Source organism: Takifugu flavidus, chromosome 19 (genome assembly GCF_003711565.1).
Source record: "Takifugu flavidus isolate HTHZ2018 chromosome 19, ASM371156v2, whole genome shotgun sequence".
NCBI classification, from domain to species: domain Eukaryota; kingdom Metazoa; phylum Chordata; class Actinopteri; order Tetraodontiformes; family Tetraodontidae; genus Takifugu; species Takifugu flavidus.
The window spans coordinates 8600086-8620053 of NC_079538.1; the positions used below are offsets into that span (position 1 = coordinate 8600086).

The window sequence follows — 19968 nt, forward strand, 5'->3', positions numbered from 1 at the left end:
GTAAAAGTACGGCAGGTCTGGCCGCTGCGTCGCGCGCCGGCGGAGCCTCGTCCCCACGCGCTGGCTGCTGTTTTGATTCGCGCGGAGCAAAGCATGCTGGACCTCGGTTCAACGCCCAAAATGGCGGCACGGTTGAAAAGTTTTCCCTTTCTTTTCCGAGTTTGTCTTACTCACACACATCTCGTTGTGTTGTAGCGAAAACAGTGGATAACATTGTAACACTCGTGGTACGCGTTTGCCTACTTTTTCCCTCCTAACAGTTGTACAGGGTGAAACCCAGGATGTCGTTTCGCTTTTATTTATTATTCGGCCAAACTTGGAGCTACCCGTGCTAGGCTAAAACTACGCTAGGCTAGCACGCTAGCTTCTGTCAGATGAGTCCAAGCTAGCGCTGCGTCGTCTCCTGGAACCCCGAGATGAACTGAATATGAAGGAGCGAATCGTTAGGTAGAAATGGAGGAGGATGTGAAAAAAGTGAAAAAGGTAAGTTTTGTAATGACATAGTTGGTACCTTGTGAGTTGTCTGTATAGCATGCTAACTTCATAGCTACACAGAACCATAAAACTTATGTCGGGATATCTTACGGCTTATGTGAGGAATGCCTTGCGTATCTCTAACCAAGCTGGATAAATAAAGGGAATTATCAAGAATAAAGCCATCGAAATGCTCAGACTCTGTAACTACCACGTCACTCGATCCTGCGCCTAATATGTTACTTGTTGACTGAACTTGGTCTAATAAATTAAAAGTTTAACTAACGCAGTCTAAGGAGGAACAACTAAGCCAAATTGCCAAAGCGATGTTTAAAACGTTATTTCAGCAGATGGTTACAATAATTTCATAAATGACTACGTTTTGAATGGTTACTTGGTAGATGATGGCATCTGTTTACCCGGAACACACCCATCACACACATCTTAAGCATAAAGCTGGAAAAAATGTAGTTTTTAGTCTATGGTTTGAAGAAGATGTTGGGAGCTACCTTGAGGTAGGACAGTACGCGCCTCAACAAGAATATTACTAAATACGACTAATTACTCCTTTCTCAAAACCTGAAAACTGGGAACGCATGTTATTGTGAACTATTGCATGTAGCAAGAAGAAATTGGTAAGATATTCTTTGCATTTAATTCAACGCGTCACCCATCTACAGACCTATTTATTCAGTGACTGATTCTGCCCCGTTTAAAACAGTTACCTTTTAATCGCATGTAATTCCTTCTCCCGCCTCTCGGTGGCGGTGTCGAGCAGTATTGTCTCCTGCCCTAAACGTGTATTTAAGCCGTAGTGTGTGAAATTCAGAGTTTTTAAAAGTTAATTCTCTTTAACCAGCCCTTATTTCAGGGACCTTTTACACCTGCGTTGGTTACCTCTGGCTACAACAGGCTGGTATTAACAGTGCGACTCCACCTACAGCGGTGACTTTACATTGGACGAATTTCTCCTGCTAAACACCTGTGTGTCCGTGTGCTATCTGTGGGAACTGTCATCTCAGCTCTCACAATACACGGACAAATCTCATTTGTTCTGCCTGCTGCCTCTTTTTCAAAGCTGCTTTCATGAGCATTACGGCACGTGTTATCACAGGAAGTTGTGGTTACTTTCCTTCCTGTTTGCACCGAGACAGAGATGCTTCTCTTCCTTTGTGGGAGCTCCCACCCTAAACACAACACTTGTGCATGATCCTGTGAGTTTGTCGCCAGTTGGCAGCCGTCCCTGTGTGTGAGCGGAGGCAACAGGTGGTGTTTAGAGAGGACGGTAGCAGCATCCACACGCAGGCTGCGTGCTTGTTACATAGACGCGTCTGATGAGAAGGTCATGGACAACGAGGTAGGCTTTTGTGAAGCACGTTTAACTGAGTTGTTCCTCGTAATAGAGGGCAAAAGTATGCTTTATCTGGATAAAAAATAGTTAAGTCAATAGTGGAAACAAAATAAGACTGCACGCATGTATTTTGCTGAGGTTAGCGTTCATGTGTAAATATAAAGGCACACTTGTTTTTTATTTTTATATCATGCAACAAAAAGCGACTTCCTTGTGCGGTTGAAATTTGAGTGACTTGTATTGGGTAACATAGTGTGTCGAGCAGTGTCCTGTGTCTCACTCCAGTAGGAGACTGAAGCAGCGTCAGCACTTTTCAGCCTGTTGCTGCACTTGCAACTGTGCGGCCTGTAGGAGCATCGTAGTTGCATCGCAACGGTCTCTTTGTGCAGTAGTCTTCCACTTTCTCCATTTGTCAACCCTGCTCTTTGTCTTCATTCAGCCTGGTATTGTGTCTCCGTTCAAGCGAGTCTTCTTGAAAGGAGAGAAGGGACGAGACAAGAAGGCCCAGGAGAAAACCACCGAGCGCCGAGCTCTCCACACCTTCTCACTCTCTCAGCCCGATCACCACATTGACCCTGACATCCTGCTTAATGACTACATTGAGAAGGAAGTCAAAGTAAGTGTTGGGGATAAACCAGCTCTGTGGGTTATCACTCTGCCTTTTTTGTTAATGGCGCTCTTATTCCGTTCTGCAGTATTTGGGGCAGCTGACATCAGTTCCAGGATATTTAAACCCATCAAGTCGCACAGAAATGCTGCAGCTCATCGACACTGCAAGGGTGAGGATCTTAGGACCAGAACACCGGATGTAATATTTGTAATTTGTGCGTACGGGGGCTAATTCTACCTCCCCTTTGCTTCTTAGAAATGCCATCAGTTGGCAGGCCAGCTGACGTCAGAGCAGGACGCAGTGGTGAGTCTGTCGGCCTACAACATCAAACTGGTGTGGCGGGATGGAGAGGACATCATCCTGAGGGTGCCCATCCACGACATCGCCGCCGTGTCCTACATTCGGGACGACTCTCTGCATCTGGTGGTGATCAAAACGGGTAAGAAACTGGTAGTGATGGTTTAAGGGTGTGTGTGAAGATGATTTCCCAAAGAAGTTGAATTTAACAACGACAGCTTTCTGAAAATTCTGCTTAATTTATAGCCCAGGAGTCTGGAGGCTCTCCGTGTCCCAGCTCGTGTCCTGATCTCAACAAATCACAGACCCTGAGCTCCTTATCAGAGAGCGGAGCGGTGCTCGTGGAGGTTTGCTGTCTGCTTGTTTTGGCTGTTGAAAATAAGGTATAGCTTTGCATCTTTGATCCTGAGGCTTTGGCCTCTGATGTGAGCGTGGAGACACCACAGGAACACTCTTGTGTGTTTCAGGCAGCTGCAGAGGAGCTGTGTCTCCTGCTCAGCCAGGTCTTTCAGATCGTTTACACAGAATCAACCATCGACTTCTTGGACAGGGCAATTTTTGACGGAGCAACGACACCTACAAGACACCTGTCTGTGTACAGCGGTGAGTGGAAGAGCTCATTTACCGTCTGGAGGGAAGCAGAGGGGGTGGTTGTAATGTGAAGGATCTGGTTTTGCAGATGATTCAGGTAAAGGTGATGCCAAGGAGACTTTTGAAGAAGATGCCAGTACTTTGTAAGTTCCATTATAAGCAACACTCTCCAGTAAGCTACATCTGTGTGAGCCTATGTCTGGTGGTTTCTTTCAGTCCTTTCCAGGGTTCCATAGAGGCAGAGGAAGGCTCCCCGTCTGGTTCTACGCCCGCGTCCCCTCAAACAAAGACGGCGAGTGAAGGAGAGCTCAGCACCACAGCTGCAGAGCTGCTGCAAGACTACATGACCACAGTAGGCAGCCTTCTCTTTCTCATCTGTTCCACAGGTTTGCTGCTTTCATCTTTCTCATTTCAGCACCCTTTCATTTTTAGCTGAGGACCAAGCTGTCGTCGCAGGAGATTCAGCAGTTTGCCACCCTGCTCCATGAATACCGCAACGGTGCTTCCATCCATGAGTTCTGCATTAACCTACGACAGCTCTACGGGGACAGCAGGAAGTTCCTTCTACTCGGTACGGACACTTTAAAGTGATTGTGGTTAAAAACGGAGATAAGTAGCGTTTGTTGGTCTTTAAAGTGTTACGAAAAAAAGAAAGTTGGGTCGTGTTCATCTGAAGGTGTGTGTGGCTCTGCAGGCCTGCGACCCTTCATCCCAGAGAAGGACAGCCAGCACTTTGAGAATTTCCTGGAGACCATCGGTGTGAAGGACGGGCGGGGCATCATCACAGACAGCTTCGGTCGCTACCGGCGCACAGCCAGCTCCGCCTCCGACTCCACCACCAACGGCAACGGAGCGGGCGAAGAGAGCGCCGCCTCCGACGAGGGCCAAGAGACCTCGGAGGGCGACGAGTGGGACCGCATGATCACCGACATCAGCAACGACATCGAGGCGCTGGGCTGCAGCATGGACCAGGAAGGAGTGACGCCGTGACCCCACCTGCAGAGGGACGCTCCCTTTCTCTGCAGAACGGCAACAACCCTCAGGTGATCAGCACACATGAGCTAACCGGATCAGGTGAAGGTGTTCCTGAGCACTGACCCAAGATTTTCTTCTATTTTGCTCTGGTTGTTCAGAGTTCGTTTGATTGAAAACCTCAATCTGTTACCGCAAACACATGAAGTCAGCAAATGCACTTATGCACATCCTGTAGGTGACAGTCGGATCTTGTTTCATGTCAGAGGCGTTTGTGTCCTCTGTTGTTGTACTCGTTTATTGGCAGTATCTGCCGCCACCGTTCGCCATGTAGCCCATTCGTTTGGTGCCTTTGAGAAGATTTCCAGTGCGCTTTGAATCCCCTGGAAGGTTGAAGACCCCATCTCCAGGCTGGAGGATGTTCTGGTCTGTGCTTGTTTAATCACTGAAGGTCGACCAGCTCCATCACATCAACCTCCGGCTTTCATCTTTGCGTGTGTTGCTGTGAGCGTTCTTTCCTCAGCACACATCAGATGTGCGTCGCATTATGGGTTTGTTTTACACTATCGTTTGTTACCCGCGTTTACTCATTTATATAATATTCTGTAATCAAACTGACCAAGACAAATGCTGTAAAAACTATTTGACAAAGCCATTGAGGTTTTGGCTGATGTAAATGTATCATTTTAAATTTGAAGTGTTCTTAATCCTGCAGATTATCGAGTGTTTGGGCAGCGCGTTGATCTGCGGTGCCCTTTGCACTGCGGCCGGAGGGTCTCACGCAGACCAGTTACCAGACTGTAACTCCAGTTGAGCAACTTGGTTATTAAATAACAGCTATATTGAACCAGCTGGCTTTGATGGAAAATGGTGTCATTCTTCAGCCTTTATTTCATTCTCAGGAGAACAAACGTGACGTGAGAATGTTTCCTAATCTGTCCTGGCACATCATACGCCTGGATGCTCTTAATCCTCTGAGAAACGTCTGCTGAGCTGATCTGAATTCCACACCACAAGATTCAGTGTGACCTCAGTCCTTCCTGTTCAAACCCGGAGAAATGCTTCCAAGTCTGGGAGGTGTCGGCGGCGGGGAGCCGTGATCACAGACGCCCTCGCTCGCGTCTCTTCTGTGGTGTTCTCGCGGCAGAAGCGAGAACGGCTTTTTACACAAATCAAGCCTAATTGAGGCGCATTCACTTTCTCCCAGTGTTTGGCAGCAGCCTAATTGGCCCCCTGTAAATTCCCTCCTTAATCCAATCTGGGAAAGAGAATCAGCTTCATTCAGAGAGAGTTATAAAACAGATCAGTTGCTTTAATGATCTCACGCTGTTTTATGAAGAGATGCTCCATTAACTTCATGTCTGGAGCCTTTGTCCCCGTTCTATTTATACTTAAGAGAGCAACTTTAGCCCAGATGCATTCCACAATTTCCGAGCCAATGTTGGGGTTTTAATATTGGTTTTAGGTTATGGAGTCTTTTGTAACTAGCTCGTGTTTCTCTTCCTCCCACTTTCAGTTCAGATATTTGTGATGGAAGAACCAGGAATGATCTTTATAGTGCGGTTTTACATTATCTGAGATAAGACGTCTCACTCTCACATCGCACAAGCAACAAAAACCATCTTGCTCGACGGCAACTTGTTGAGGAAAAAAGAATGCGTTGACCCCTCTGGCAGCCTTTCAGTCAAATTTGGAGCGCACGCACGGAAACTCTCAGGCTTAGCAAAGTCATTTCTGATCAGATCAGGAGGTTCCATCGAGTCTCACATGCAAAACCTCATGACCACCTTCTCCCACACTCTCCAATTCAGCCAGTTTTCTTTCAGCAGTGGTCTAATTAGTCCAACATTTTTAGGCTTTTTGCCCAGGTCCTGGTTAAGTGCAGCACACGGTGGCAGCCAACAGATCAACCAGGTTTATTCCAGTCAAATGTATGCTGCTGCTAGTCTTGCTTAATAAATGTCTCGCACTTGAGGGAAGGCAAAGCCACTTGTGAGCTGCCTTTTTTTTACCCTAATCCATATTAAGGCACCTGGTAGCATTCAGTGGTGAGCCGTAGTGTTTTTGTCAAGTAATTAAACTACCGGTATATGAATGGTGGCAAGAAAAGAAAGGAATTGAAGTGCAACCTTTTTTCCTGTGGAACCTCATTAAAGTGGCAGCCTGCTAAGCTAACGTCCCCAATAATGACTAAAGTGTGAACCCCACATAAAGCTAGAAAAAGTTAAAGCTAGAATCACCTGTATTCAAAGGGATGTATGACCATGACAACTAGAACTAGCAGAGCGAGAACCGGCGGGAGTTAATATTCATCTTGGTGACGCCGATGAGCCTCAGCGGGGCCGAGAGTCCGAGCCCAGGGGTGACCGGACACTCGAACAGCAGGTCCGACAGCTCGTCCTGCTCCTCCAGGCCAAAGGTGGCGTCGTTGAGCATCCGGCGGTGCAGATGACACGCCTGCTCGATCTTCAGCTTGTTGATGTCGCTCCGGAGCCGCATGAGCTGCCTGGCTAGCTGCTGGTCCTGCAGACGCATGTCTGACTGGGGGGGAGGAACAGAGAGAACCGTGTAAAAACGATATTTCACAGCTAAACACAGCTAAAGCAGTTTGGGTGCAAAGCTCGTGTTGCCCCTCGTCCACCCCCTCTCTGCCTCTGACGGCACCTCTTTGCGTGCTGAGTCAGAGCTTCTCAACCAAGGGTCAAATGTGTGGAGCAATTAGGCTCACACGAAGAAGCCCCATTGATTCTTAATGGCTCCTGTAGAGGGATGATTCTGGCTACTAATTGGAATAAAAGTCCTTTGTTAGCTTGAAATTAGCTTAATTGCATGAAGTTTGTTTTCTATACTGACCTCTGCAAAGTGAACACGTCCTCTAAATTAGAGCAGAATCAAATTGCTGCTAATCCAAAATCTATAATTGGAGCAGACAGAATTGAAGCGTTGCCTCACCAGTTCCCTCCTCAACCACCTGAGGGCTTCGTCAATGTTCCCGAATGTCTTCTGCACCCCCGACGGCAGGTTGCACTGGAACAGATCAGAGTTCGCCTCAGTCTCTTCGGCTCCTCCCTCAGGGCCAACTTGGACCAGAGCTCCCACGGTTCTCTTCCCCTTGAAGCTCGCCGCCTCCACCTGAGCTTTCCACTCCAGGTAAGACGGCCTCCTCGTCTCCAGTCTCAGTTTCTCTGTCAGGGCCTTCAGGTTCAGCAGATGGTCGTCTGTGGGCACATTGTCCCCGCACTCTTCCTCCAGGACACAGGCTCCCTCCACCATGATACGAGGCACTGAGGGCACGTCCATCTCCCCTGCGGTTGGAGTCAGAGGATCATGATCGTTGCCCTGAAGTGGCCCCGTTTGTGTAAGAGAAGGAAAAGAAAGTGAAGAGAAGATGCAACAATCAGTGGTGGACTGTGATGATCCGGATCACAAGAATCAAGACCAACCGTTTCAGGCCTGCGCCGATTTAACAGGAACAAACGGCTTCCATGGCAACAACATAAGTGTCAACATTTACACAGTTCTGTTACATCTGAGCTGGCTGATATGATGTAGCTCGATACTGACGGGGGGTGGACTTTATCATAAAATTAACATTGAAATTAGGTTCAGCTCAGGTTACGCAACAGGCTATAATATTCCAACCAGAGCATTTCGAAACCACCCCTGAGGCTTCAGAAATGTGGCGTTTCACCCCACCTTTACTGGCATTTGAGTACTTGGTTTGGTGATTGGGAGCATTAAATGAGGACCTGAGCTGCACCTAAAACTATTTACAAATAGAGAAATAGCATCACATCTTCTGAGAGCTTCTCAGGCAGAGTTATTAGAGAATCATTGTTCCATAATGGCAACAGCAGAGCAGATGTGAGCAGTTAACGCTGTTTTTTCCAATATTGAGCTTGTGTGGGAGGCAGAATCACATCTATAGCACAGCCATGTTTAAAGAGCTTGTAAATAAGTTGTATTTACAGTCAGCTTTTACAGTGTGTCACGGGGAAGCCGTAAAATAAAGAGAAAATGCACGTACACTAAATATAATATTGTGTTATGGTCCAATTATAAAGAATACATTTAAACATCTGTAGTTTGGGACCAACGTGAATGGAACAACTCACAAATCTCCACCCTGGCAACGCCAAATATTACCCATATGTTCCTGTGGCTCAGCAAAAAAACCTCATCAACCATCGTTTGGTTTTCCTCAGACTTAAATGACCTGTTCTGTCTGAAATAAGACAGGCGACTGCGTGCGGATACACCATCCCTGATGATTCAAACATTATATATGGTTAAAAAAAGAAAAAAAAGGTTTCATAAAGAGAACCTCCCATAACAGCAGCCATTTAATCCATCTGTTATGGCAACTGAAAGGTAATGAGACAGTCTGGACTCCAATTCTTTCCTGATTGGTGAATCAAAACAGGTATGTCTTTAAATACAGCCAGTCCTTGAGTTTATAATAATAATAATAATTATCCCAAAATCTCCAGTGCTTGTCGCAGATATTCTACACGCAAATGTGTTTTCTCTTTTTTGCATATTTTTTCATCTTTTCTGAATATTATGGTAGTTTAGTTTCCACAACTGCCAGTTGTGCATAGTAGGAATATGATGAAACACCTCAACTTGCCCTCATTAATAATGTTATAATAGTTGTAATAAAATGATAACAGACCTTATTAGTCGCTATGCAGGTAAATAATCCACGTGTTGCTCTTTCTCAGAAGCCACGATCGGTTCCAACTTCGGCGTTTGCCTCGTCTGCAGCTCCGCAGAGGACCAGAGCAGGAGCTGGCGGAGGGGGCGTGGTCAGGGTCCGGTTGCTTAGATACGCCCCAGGAGAGCCAATCAGATTTCTCCAGTCATTAATATTAATAAGGTAACGCAGTTGATACGCAACTCCACACAGCAACTCTGCTGAGCATTATTTATTGAAATGTACACTACGTGATTTAAAGATTGTACATATATAACTTAAATATTGAGGCAATGGCCACGTAAGTTTGCAGAACTCAATAAATATACGGCAATAGGAAGATTTGCCTTGATGATAATGCAGCTGCTGGACTCAGGAGTCACAGCGGTTTTAGTGCTGTGAGTCATTGTGCAGGAGAGACAGGAGCATGCCAGAGAATATTAATGCTGTTTCAGAAAACAGCACTCCGACTTCATAGAGTAAACATTTAGGCTTTCAGGGACATTTCCCACAGAAGAAAAAGAATTAGTTTGAATGTGTGGGCTAGTTACATACAGGGAAACTCAAGAAAAGTGGCGATTGTCATGTTGCTCAGTGGTTACGGCACGGACGCAATCACAACTTCTACAAAATATTAATAATACACACAATAACAAAAGAGCCATAACGTATGTAAGTTACATCAATATATTGTAATGTGTCAGACACAAATCCACGGTCCCTGATTATATAAGTCTGAATTAATATCAGCAAAAACGTCATTTCATAGCTAATAAATAGTAAAAAGTAACCAGGACACAGCCAGAGGAATGAAAACTTTCTGCAACATAATCCCTTTTTCCACCAACATTCCCAGGAACTTTGATTCCCAGGTAAAAGAAAAACCAGGTAATCTGTTGGGTTTATGTTTCCACCAGAAAAAGGTGCATTTGTGTGCCTACGCGTCCCTCATCAAGTCCTTCTCATCCACACCAAAAATCCCAGAAGCATTATTCCCTTCTGTCGCTTCCTCTGCTCATCGATTTCACAAAGTGATTTCCTCGATGTCTGCGTCGAAGGAGGTGAAGGCACGGATGGAGGGCCCGCTCTGTGCGGCGTGGAGGCTGTTGGCTGTAGATTCTGGGGGGCTGAAGTTGAACGGTCTCTCTCTTGTCGAGCGGGTTCCATATGTAGCCGGAGGAGGGGTGTCAGCGTCTGCGTTGTCGAAGATGCTCTTGTTGTCGGCGACTTTGATTGGGCCGAAGAGTTGCTGCAGGAAGTTGGACTTCCGGTCCTCCTCCGGCCTGTGTTCTGTCACCTTTCTCCGCTCGACCTCCTCTCCTCGGCTGTTTAAAAGGCTGACGGTTTCCAACACGGTGTTCCTCTTCTCCGCAGGCGCAGCTGCGGGGAGGTTCAGGGAGCGTCGGGAGTTTGGGTTTATGAAGGATGGCGCGTAGTTTCCAAACAGCAGGTCGTCCCCAGTGTTCGGGGACTGAAGCGCTCTCCTCCCCGCTCCTCGAGCTGCACTCTCCATCCCAGACCTTCTACCTTCTCTGGCTCCAGCATCAGCTGGGGCAGGGGACAGTTGCTCTGTTTCTGTGGGGGGGGGGGGAAGCGAGCCATTGTTGTTGTGTCCAGTAAAATGAGGCAAAATGAGGACTGTACCCACCAAGCGCAGCCTGCTGGCGGACGTGGATCTGGTCGTCTATTTCACGCATCTTTGCCAACAGATGGTCTTTCTTGCGACGGACCTCGACTACGTTCTGGCTCATCAAAGCCTCCTGGATCCAATTTGTGGCCTGTTCCTGGACACGGCCGTGCCTAATTTGGTCTGCTTCCTCCTGGCTCAACAGAGATCCCACTCTGCTCTCTTCGATCTCCGAGCCTGCAGATGCAAAACATCGTTAATGTTGCTTATTCTAAATTTCCGAAGGCACTGATCGCGTCCCTCAACCCACTGCTGATCTTACGTTGTGCTGGTGTCGACACCTTCTTGGGCTCATTTGCCTGGAAAGTTTGCTGCTTCTCCTCTTTCTCCTGCTCTTTTACCCCCAGTGAATCATCTTTTTCTTTGTCTTGCACCTTCTGCTCTTCTTCTTTTTCATTTCTGTCCTCTGTCTTTGTAGGTTTGTCGCCTCTGTGGAGTTTCTGTCGTCAAAGAACCAAAGCGCGTGTGGCGTTCTGTAGATTTCATGAAGCCTGCTGTGTTTCCATACCTTGAGTGACAGGTACTCGTCCAGCGACTGTTCGCAGAACGCTGAGGTGTCGGTGACAGCAGGTGGAGGTGTGGGGAAGTCTGGTGTAGATGTCCTGCGTGTGGGCTCCGCTGCCTTCGTGCTGTTCCTGCTGGAGACTAAGTGGGTGGAAAATATGCACAGTTTAAAAATGCACCAGCAGGAAAGGAAAAACCTGGGTTCAGCTTTACCTTTCAGTTTTGTGGTACTCTCGGTCTCTTTTCTCAAGGAGGATTTCACCACACGGTTGGCGTAGATGTTCATGGCATCTAGTTCTCTCTCCTTCTTCTAATAAAAATAAAACAAACAAAAGCAAACATTGAGAAACCAACACGCTGTATGCTAGATTTAGCCTTTGTTGGTGTTTAATCTTTGTTTATACTAACTCTGAGCTTCCGGGTAAGTTCCTCCAGCATCTGCTGCTGAGCCTGGTTCTCCTCCAGGACGCTGACGGTCTTCCTCCTCTCTGCAGCCAGCTGCCTCTCGTACAAGTTATTGCTCAGCTCTTTGCTGTGTTCCACTTCCTTCACAGCACACAGGCCCAAACACACTTGATGAATGCACACTGATGGAATCGGGTGATTTCTAATCATGTGGGCCTGAAAAGCTCAAATTTCAATAAACAATGTTTAATTCATTTTTCATCCATGACAAGTTCACCTTGAGTTTCTCTTCTGCCGCTTGGGCGCGACTTTTTTCTTTCTCCAGCTTTCGACTCAGCTCGTCTCTGGTCTCCAGGTCTTCCTGGGCGAGCAAACGCTTCAGCCGCGTGATGGACGCCCGACTCTTTTTCAGCTGTGACTGCTCCTTCTGCAGCTGCTCCTCCTTGTCCTTCAGCTTTTGCTCCAATGCTCGTACTTGCTCGTGACAGCGCCTGAGCCGCTCGTGGTACACGTGGGTCTCGTTGGAATGGCGCAACATTAGCTGCGCTAACTGGCTTTCTGTGTCGTTGTGGTGCTGCAGACGTGCCTGAACCTGCATCAGGATAAGGAGAAGGAGAATCTATTCTGCCTTTGTAATGTCTACAGGATGAAATTAAAGTGCATTTAACATAAAAATTGAAGAAGCCGTTCAGAAAATGCCTGCATGTTGATGGGAAGTGTTTGTGAAGGCAGGTGGAGCGGTTACCTGTCGCAGCGTTCGATTCTCCAGCTGGATATTGTCATGCTGCTGCTGCAGCTCAACGAGAGCATTCTTCAGTTCGTTGATCTTTAACAGGCGGGTAGAAAGCAGCCTCTTTGTTGCCATGTCCAAGTCTTTACATGGCGTGTATTCTTTGGTCTGTGAACGTACGCCCTTACGGTGTTGCTGGGAGAGAAGGTGTCGCGTCGGATGTTCGTGTCCATAAGCTCCGGGACGCCCCACGTAGCCTGCCAAATAAGTGCTTAATAAATTGGCTAAAGACTTATAGAATCAAACTTTGCCCTAAAGAATTATGAAGATGGCAATATTGCTTCCAAGGTTTTAAAGCCCACACTGCCATCACCTGGACATTTAAGCAAATAACACTTTTTGTTTTTTTCAGTGCACACCTTTCTTGTTGATGGGAGTGGAAGAGGTGGTCTTTGCCTGTATCCGCCTTTGAGGGGAATGAGAGGGAATCCTGGATTGGGAGTAAGGCGACCTGGAGTCCTCTGAAGGAGAGTCATATTCATCGGAGTAAAAAGACGGGGTACTCCTCCGTCCATCCACATCTGACCGTTGGTCCTGGTCTGAATCTGAAAGCCAGGTTCTGGTCTTGTCAGCATTTTCCTCATTGTTGTCCTCATCCTGACATCGCAGGGATCCCCCTGAACTTTTCTTTGCGCTCTGAAGTGACCGACGACCTCCTTCGGCATCCCATTTATCTTCATAGGCCGACTTTGTGCCGTTTGAGTCCATATTGCTATTCATTAATGCTATATAAAGTTCACACAAAAGAACAAGTAATGTGACTTTGTTCCTTTTAGTTACTGAAGCAAAGCATCCTGTTCCAGATTCTGGACATCCAGTGTAGCCATTTAACTTCATATTCATTGGACAATGAAGTCCTTACATTCAGTAATCTCTTGGCAGGCCTGTTTCTATGGTAACGGTAGAGCAGAGAGCAGCATCACAAACTAGAATGCAAACTATCCCAAATCAGAATTTAAAAAAACTTCAGGTGTCATTCGAGTTACTTCCACACCAGGCTTTTCCCCTCTCATGATAAAAGCTCATTCCAATAAGAATAAAATCCTAACTTACCTCATTTACTCGGTTTCTGACCCAAACCAGCTGGATTAAAGTGGCCCGTCTGTGGTTGACAGCTGTATTGTTCTTAGAACTGCCTGTCAGGTCAATGCAGCCATTCTCCCTGTAACAAACAGCATCCTGACGAGCACAAAAGTCGTTTAAAGCTTGACCAAACGAAGGTAAATAGAGACGCGAACATTGTCAAACTACATGACGTGTTGTCATTAGCAAAGATTAGCCTAGTGTTCTATTGCTAAGACCTGATGACAGTTCATCGTGTTAGCATAGCAACACAAAACTACAATCAACAAGTGGGATGCGTTCGTCTTAACACCCCGGTCTGGCAAAAGCAAAACTCAGCAGTTAGTTTTAACTCCATCCTTGTAGAGGCGTTTTGTTGATGCACAAATTAGCGACGCTGATTCACCAACACAAAGCTAGCTCGGACCGAAGCTAACTGGCTTACCTGCCTGTGAAAAATCAATGTTCTCCTCTCTTCTTTAGGGCTAAATCTCTGCATTTATATGCATCGCTGTGTACATAAAAGCAACAAAACAAGTAAGCAGTGAAGATATTCTCCGCCCGCCCTTTGAGGTCTGACCTAATCCTGCCTTTTATAAATAGTCTTGAGTTCTGCTCGCCGACGCCGTACCATGGCAACCACGGAACCCTCCGCAGTACCACACTACCACCACAGGGGCGCTGTCGCGGTTGTTATTGGTATAAACATTGGTTGATCGCTGTGCAATTATATTCAAATATTTGCAGTTTATGTAGTTTTATGGGTGCAACATCCATTGTTAACGTTCAACAAATCTGGAAACTGTTTTTTTAGGATTAATTGAGGTCAAAGAGGAATTGAGAGAAACAAAATAAAACAAGGCGCCACGCATTTAAGGCATTTTCTGACATTTCCCCTTATAACTAAGATCATAATAGCTGCTGTCGAAGTTTCAAGACCCTTCTGATGGCAAAAAATAGACGTATGGAAGGTAAGGTTTAAGCGAGATTGTCAAATACCGAACAGAGATATAGCCAGAAGAAATGTTCCCTTCAAAATAATTTAACTACCGAAACTAAGAAATAAGTCGTATGTGGTAACTGAAGTTGATTCCATCCCACATCTTCGAACCGTCTTTGGTAAGGTATGCTGCAAAAGTCCAAAGCTAAAATAATAATTATCGTATATGCGCAAGTCGAAGTTATACTCCACTCTTATTTTGAAAATTCTCTGTAGGAAGTAGATCGTCGATAAGCGCGCACTTGATATGTGCGGTTCGGTTCGGTGAGCGCTTCAGACGGCGGAGCCAGACGCTCGCTGGGTCGCTGCTATGTCATAGTTTAGATGTTCAAAACGGTGGTTTTGTCTGAAACCCCGAAAACAGTTTAACGGCCGTCGTTGTTGGTTCGGGATCGAGCGAGAGTCGCTGTCATTGAAGTTTATCGGCTGTCGGACATCAATCAGAGATTAAAATGGTCATTAAGGTTTACGTCGCCTCGTCAACCAGCTCCATCGCGGTGAGTGTCTCCTGGTGTCAGCATGACAGCTGGGCTTCACAAGTCTGCAAAGCTGCCAGAAAGACCAGCCTCGTCTTTTATTATCACTGGCTTTATCATCATTGGCTTTTAGGTGCGGAGAAGTACTGAAACAAACCGTCAGCAGATACTAATCCACACTTTTAACAATGTGTTTTTTGAAATGACAGCGGTTGTTTGTCTTTACTATGCAGAGTTTATTAACAGAAGTTATATTACACGTTTTAACCCTCCTCAGCACAGGATCACGCAAATATAATCCGTTTATATTTTCCACTTTTGCCTCTTTCTGGTGGATCCTGGGAAGAAGAGAGCCTCTGCTGATCTTTGTCTCCCCTAAAACTACACACGTGATCCGTCTCACCCATTAGGGATCTACGTGATTAATTGAACTGTCCGAGAGTTAATTGAAAACATGTCTGAGCAAATGATGCTCAGCGGCGGCGGCAGCTGCCTTCTCCTGGCGTCCCTCCTGGGAAATACCAGCCTCATGGATTTGACATATCCCAGCTGATATTGAGTGTAAGCAGAAAAATCATCAAACAGCACTCTCACATGAATACCTCAGGCCTTAGGTAATGGGACATCTGAGTAATATATTTATTTTATCATGCTTTGAGGAGGACAGCCCAATCTGCTAGTGTTTACAAAGGAGTTATTTTTAATCCCGTGACACATAATTGAAAAAACACCATCTCGCTCTGAATTCTCTCACTACGTCTCGCACACACACACATCACGCATGGTTGAACATGTCCTCCATTTAGGTCAGTTATGTGAGTGTGTATAGCTCATGTGAATGTAGTTTAAGTTGCGGGCTGCTGGTTGAGGAGAGAAGGTGAGAGTGGAATCTTTCAGTCCTTTTTCAGTAAATGGAGTTAAAAATAAGGAGCGTGACCGGTGAATTCTGGGAAACGGGCGGCAAGAAGAGCAGAAGAACCAGAGAAAAACACAACAAAGCAGTGGGTGGGAACCACCGCCACAAAACAACTTAAGTCAAGTGGAAAATTATTTGGTCTCAATTCCTCTGATCACTGATTCCACTGACAATTGTTTGAAATCTTAAATTTAAAAAAGGCCCTACGTGCATTAAAGGCTAATTGAATAACTGAACTGAATGCTTAGAGCTATAGTTGCATCAAGGTAAAGTAATTAACATTTAAGGGGGTTCAGGAGGAATTAGGTTGTGATGTTCTGGTCCTCTGACAGGGGCCCAGGACCCCGGGGGTTGTCAGCAGTCGGGGACATCTAGAAGGTGGTTGCTAATTGGCACTGGTGTCGCTGGTTGTACTGGCATTTTTGGCCCTCCAGTCCACAATAGGAGGGAACGTTTCTGCGCTCGGCGCTAGTTGGGTTCTTGTTTTGTGTACCCTGTATTTGTCTGCTTCTTACTTACACACACACACACACACACACACACGCACACACCAGATCTGACTCATCCATAGCCTTGCACTCTCACTCCTCTCCGGGGGCCCTCGTTCATTATTTAAACTCCTGCTGCTCTGTCTGTGAGCTCACTGGAAGGTCATATTGTGTAAACGGTGGTGAAGGTCAGCCGTCTGATGTATATTATAGTTTCAGACTTTAAAACAACAGGTGTTTGCAGTTTATCTGTTGTAAGAATTCAGACGAGACTGTTTTAAATACACAGAGATGAAGTTTGAGAGACGCAATTTATAAAACTATTAATGCAGAAATAATGGGAATTCCTGGAATAGCCTTTAATAATGTTCAAGCATTCATTCAAGTCCTGGGGACATTGATTCATTTTGTTTTCACTACTCACTGATCCTTTTAAAGGAGCAGAGCCTTGGAGACGCTCATGAGAAGATGAAGCTGCTCTGAGACGTGAGGACTGTCTCTGATTTGTTTATGGCTTTCTGTTCTGTGGGAGTTCTGTCCCTGCTAAAAGTATCCACCATTCCCTCCAGCATTCACGCACTCTGCCACACAGATTCCCCTCACACGGTCCAAGAACACTCCGGAGTGGACCACAGGGAACCAGCGAGTGGGACAGGCTGTTGCAGAGTTTTGAGGACAGGATTCCCTCATAAACAAAACAGGAAGTCCTTCAGGAATATAAGCACAACTGAATAAGGATACAAAATGGGAATATATGCATTGCACGCAAAATCACTCACTGATCCATAATCCTTGTCGCTCATTACTGCAGCAAACACTTCACAAATGTGCCTGAGTGGAATCGTGCTGGGTCTCACGGTTTAGGCCCGTTTATGCCTGGAGTCCAGATGTACTTGTGAGACCAAATTTCAGCCAGATGGTTCTTTAGTACACATCCTGTTTAAGAGGGATGTTGTGAACTTCTGCCCCTCCTGGAGTGAATTGTTTTAATATTGATTGTTTTTGTAATGGAGCAGCTCGGACTTCCTCCCAGGAATGACATGTTAGTTAGTTCAACGTGGTCGCAGCAACATTTGGAAGTCACTTCTTCTCGTCTCGCCATCTTCAGGTAAAGAAGCATCAGCAGGCAGTGGTGGGATTCCTCGAGGCCAATCGAATCAACTTCCAGGAGGTCGACATCACCATGCTGGAGGAGCAGCGGCTTTGGATGTACCGTAACATCCCTGAGGAGAAGCGTCCAGAAAAGGGCAACCCTCTGCCTCCGCAGATCTTCAATGAGGACCGCTACTGTGGGGTAAAGAGCAAATTAGCTCTGGGAGCGAGCGATCACAAGCTGTCTTCCCACATTTTGGCAAACCAGATGTTCCTGATGAGGCCAAACAAATGTGTTAACATACTGTATACTTTTGGCCGGGGGGGCAGTTATGACGCTAAAGCGGGCTAGCATATGAGCTACAGAATGGATGTGATCAGCGGTTGCTTTGCCATTTTATGCCCTCCACTTTGCATGCTGCGCTGTAATCCCAACATAATCCAGTTTCATGGATGAGACAGATTATCTGTTCCAATGGTTGGTGTAATCTGCAATGACATGCTCACTGCATTATATTAAAAGCAGTTCAGTGGAGATGGTTACAGCTATCTCTCCATCCTGTGGCACTTGCGTAATATTCCGTGTCCTCTTCCCCCCTGTCTTGCAGGACTATGAAGACTTTTTCCTGTCAAAGGAGACCAACACTGTGTTTGCGTTCCTGGGGCTCCATTCCCAACCCTCAGTGAAAGTAAGGGATGCATTTAACTCAAGCTATTAGAAGTAAGATCTGACAAACTGATGCCGGAGTCTTTCTGCCTGTCGCCACTCCCTCCGACGTTCATTTGGTTTTCCCCTAACTGCCTCCTTTCTTCCGTCCCTCACATGGAGGCTAATTAGATGAGTGAGTTAAATGATTTGATTAGATACAAGCCAGCTGGATGGCACACACAGTTTCATCAAATTCACAGTACTACATATTCAGTATTCCAGACTCAGATATGTACATTTCAACCTTTTATATAATTTCTTTTGTCATATCTAATTAGTCTGAGAGTTCCACTGTCATTACTGTCTGGCCACAGGCCCTCATAGAGTTGCTTAGCCCCGCCCACTGCCAACCTCAGTCTTGTAAATCCATACAAACCTGTAATCTCCGTATCTGGTTCCTCCCCAATGTTTAGGATTCTGAGTCGTAGCCTCGCTCCAACCTGCTGGCACATGTGGTCCGGGGACACAAACGACGTCCCCTCTGGTCCCGATTTTCCCCCATGCGCAACATTCCAGGTCTCCTGAAACAACTTTCTGCCCCCCAAGAAGAGTCTGGCCGACAAGAACCAAGAAGCTGATGGCGTTTGTGATGGATGCTTCTGTTTTACATTAAACACACTCAGTATGCATGTATGTAAACGTCTGCAGCAAAGACTACAGGAGGATGGAGCAGCTTTTAATGTCAGTGCACCAGTTGGTTTGTTGTGTGAGGGGATCCAAACCTGACGTGACGTTACACAATTATCATTTCAGAAAAGCAACAAAAAGACAAAAGGTCCAAAGGTCCAAAGCTTTTGGGAAGACAACTTTAATTTTGGAGGCCATGAAAGAACCTTATTTTATTCAACTTTCTATTTTCATTAAAAGGAAAAGATTAAAACCTACTCCGAAAGTTTAAATGAGAGAGTTTTGCTCTTTTGCAAAACTGACCACTGCAGGTTTTTGCAAATGTCGCTCACAAATGAGTAAATAAGGACTATTTTCAGCTGCGGATCAATACGCCGGCTGTAATGAGTTAATAAACCAGGTACATATTGGGATTTTTAGATGTACAGCTAGGGTACAAAGGACAAAAGTTCCTTTTTTAACAAAAACACTACATACAGACCCCCCATGTACCCCAATAGAAATGAGAGATTAAGAGTCAAAGCTTATTTTTAAGAAACAGAATGCAAGTGTCCTCCAGTCTGTCCTACGTTCTGTTCTACATATTGACCCTAAACTGTGCCAGTGATATAATTTAAGGTCACAAAATGGACATTTGTGTCCTCTTTCAGTGTCAAATCTTATGTTTTTATATGAAATCAACAATATGCTGCCATTTGTACAAAGAATGAGAATGTGTGACACAAATAAACCCCCCTAAAAAAAAGACATTTTGTATTTTGAATTCTGGCGTCGCGCCTGCATTATCAGAATAAATGTATTTGACAAACACAGCCTTGCATGATCCAGCTCTGTGCTTTACTTGGTCACCAGGCAGCAGAGCACAAATCAAAGGGGGCCCAGAAAAGGCAACAATCAGGAAAGATGTACAGAAACTACTCAACACCTCCTTCTTTTATCCTGTAACATTTATGTAAATATCAGCTGTTACGCCCGTTTTTCCTGGATTAGCTCACGTGTCATTTCCCATCAGGGAATGACGCGAAAGTGCACGTCTTCCATGGCTAAGTAAATGTCGGCACCCTCAGTTGTGCAGCAGAGGGCTGGCTCAAGCGTGACCCCCCTTTAGTCAAACAATGTCCGTTCCCTATTTATTTGACCTGCGCTTTGAGTTTTGGGTTTGGTTTGGGCGAGCGTTGTTGGTACGACCCCATTTGTCTTTGAAAAATGCCACATAAGTCA

At 45.9% G+C, this 19968-nt stretch overlaps 4 protein-coding genes across 6 annotated transcripts; 2 read left to right on the top strand and 2 right to left on the bottom strand.

Moving 5' to 3' along the window:
- The first annotated feature begins 93 nt into the window (after nt 1–93).
- On the top strand, nt 94–5163 carry ccm2 (CCM2 scaffold protein). Its single transcript, XM_057016038.1, has 10 exons — nt 94–483; nt 2265–2441; nt 2521–2604; nt 2691–2874; nt 2979–3115; nt 3200–3335; nt 3412–3466; nt 3540–3675; nt 3756–3894; nt 4018–5163. Exons 1-10 carry the CDS (start codon nt 454–456, stop codon nt 4311–4313), a joined length of 1374 nt encoding a protein of 457 aa, XP_056872018.1. The 5' UTR covers nt 94–453; the 3' UTR covers nt 4314–5163.
- Nucleotides 5164–5586: 423 nt separating this feature from the next.
- Nucleotides 5587–9097, bottom strand: fam167ab (family with sequence similarity 167 member Ab). Its single transcript, XM_057016039.1, has 3 exons — nt 8971–9097; nt 7248–7634; nt 5587–6836 (listed from the first exon to the last, which is right to left on the bottom strand). The coding sequence occupies exons 2-3, from the start codon at nt 7593–7595 to the stop codon at nt 6573–6575; spliced, it is 612 nt and encodes a 203-aa protein (XP_056872019.1). The 5' UTR covers nt 7596–7634; nt 8971–9097; the 3' UTR covers nt 5587–6572.
- A 111-nt stretch (nt 9098–9208) lies between these two features.
- lca5 (lebercilin LCA5) lies at nt 9209–14106 on the bottom strand. 3 transcript variants are annotated; one of them, XM_057016029.1, is made up of 12 exons: nt 13885–14106; nt 13431–13556; nt 12737–13102; nt 12506–12574; nt 12333–12413; nt 11865–12179; nt 11591–11728; nt 11396–11492; nt 11187–11323; nt 10941–11118; nt 10640–10855; nt 9209–10566 (listed from the first exon to the last, which is right to left on the bottom strand). In XM_057016029.1, exons 3-12 carry the CDS (start codon nt 13055–13057, stop codon nt 10016–10018), a joined length of 2103 nt encoding a protein of 700 aa, XP_056872009.1. In that variant the 5' UTR covers nt 13058–13102; nt 13431–13556; nt 13885–14106; the 3' UTR covers nt 9209–10015. The 3 variants fall into 3 exon arrangements, with proteins under 3 accessions (XP_056872009.1, XP_056872008.1, XP_056872007.1); XM_057016028.1 differs by having other exon boundaries at nt 12333–12574; nt 13431–13539; XM_057016027.1 differs by having other exon boundaries at nt 12333–12574.
- Nucleotides 14107–14679: 573 nt separating this feature from the next.
- Nucleotides 14680–19559, top strand: sh3bgrl2 (SH3 domain binding glutamate-rich protein like 2). The gene is made up of 4 exons (XM_057016041.1): nt 14680–14936; nt 17428–17613; nt 18020–18100; nt 18534–19559. Exons 1-4 carry the CDS (start codon nt 14892–14894, stop codon nt 18546–18548), a joined length of 327 nt encoding a protein of 108 aa, XP_056872021.1. The 5' UTR covers nt 14680–14891; the 3' UTR covers nt 18549–19559.
- Nucleotides 19560–19968: the final 409 nt, after the last annotated feature.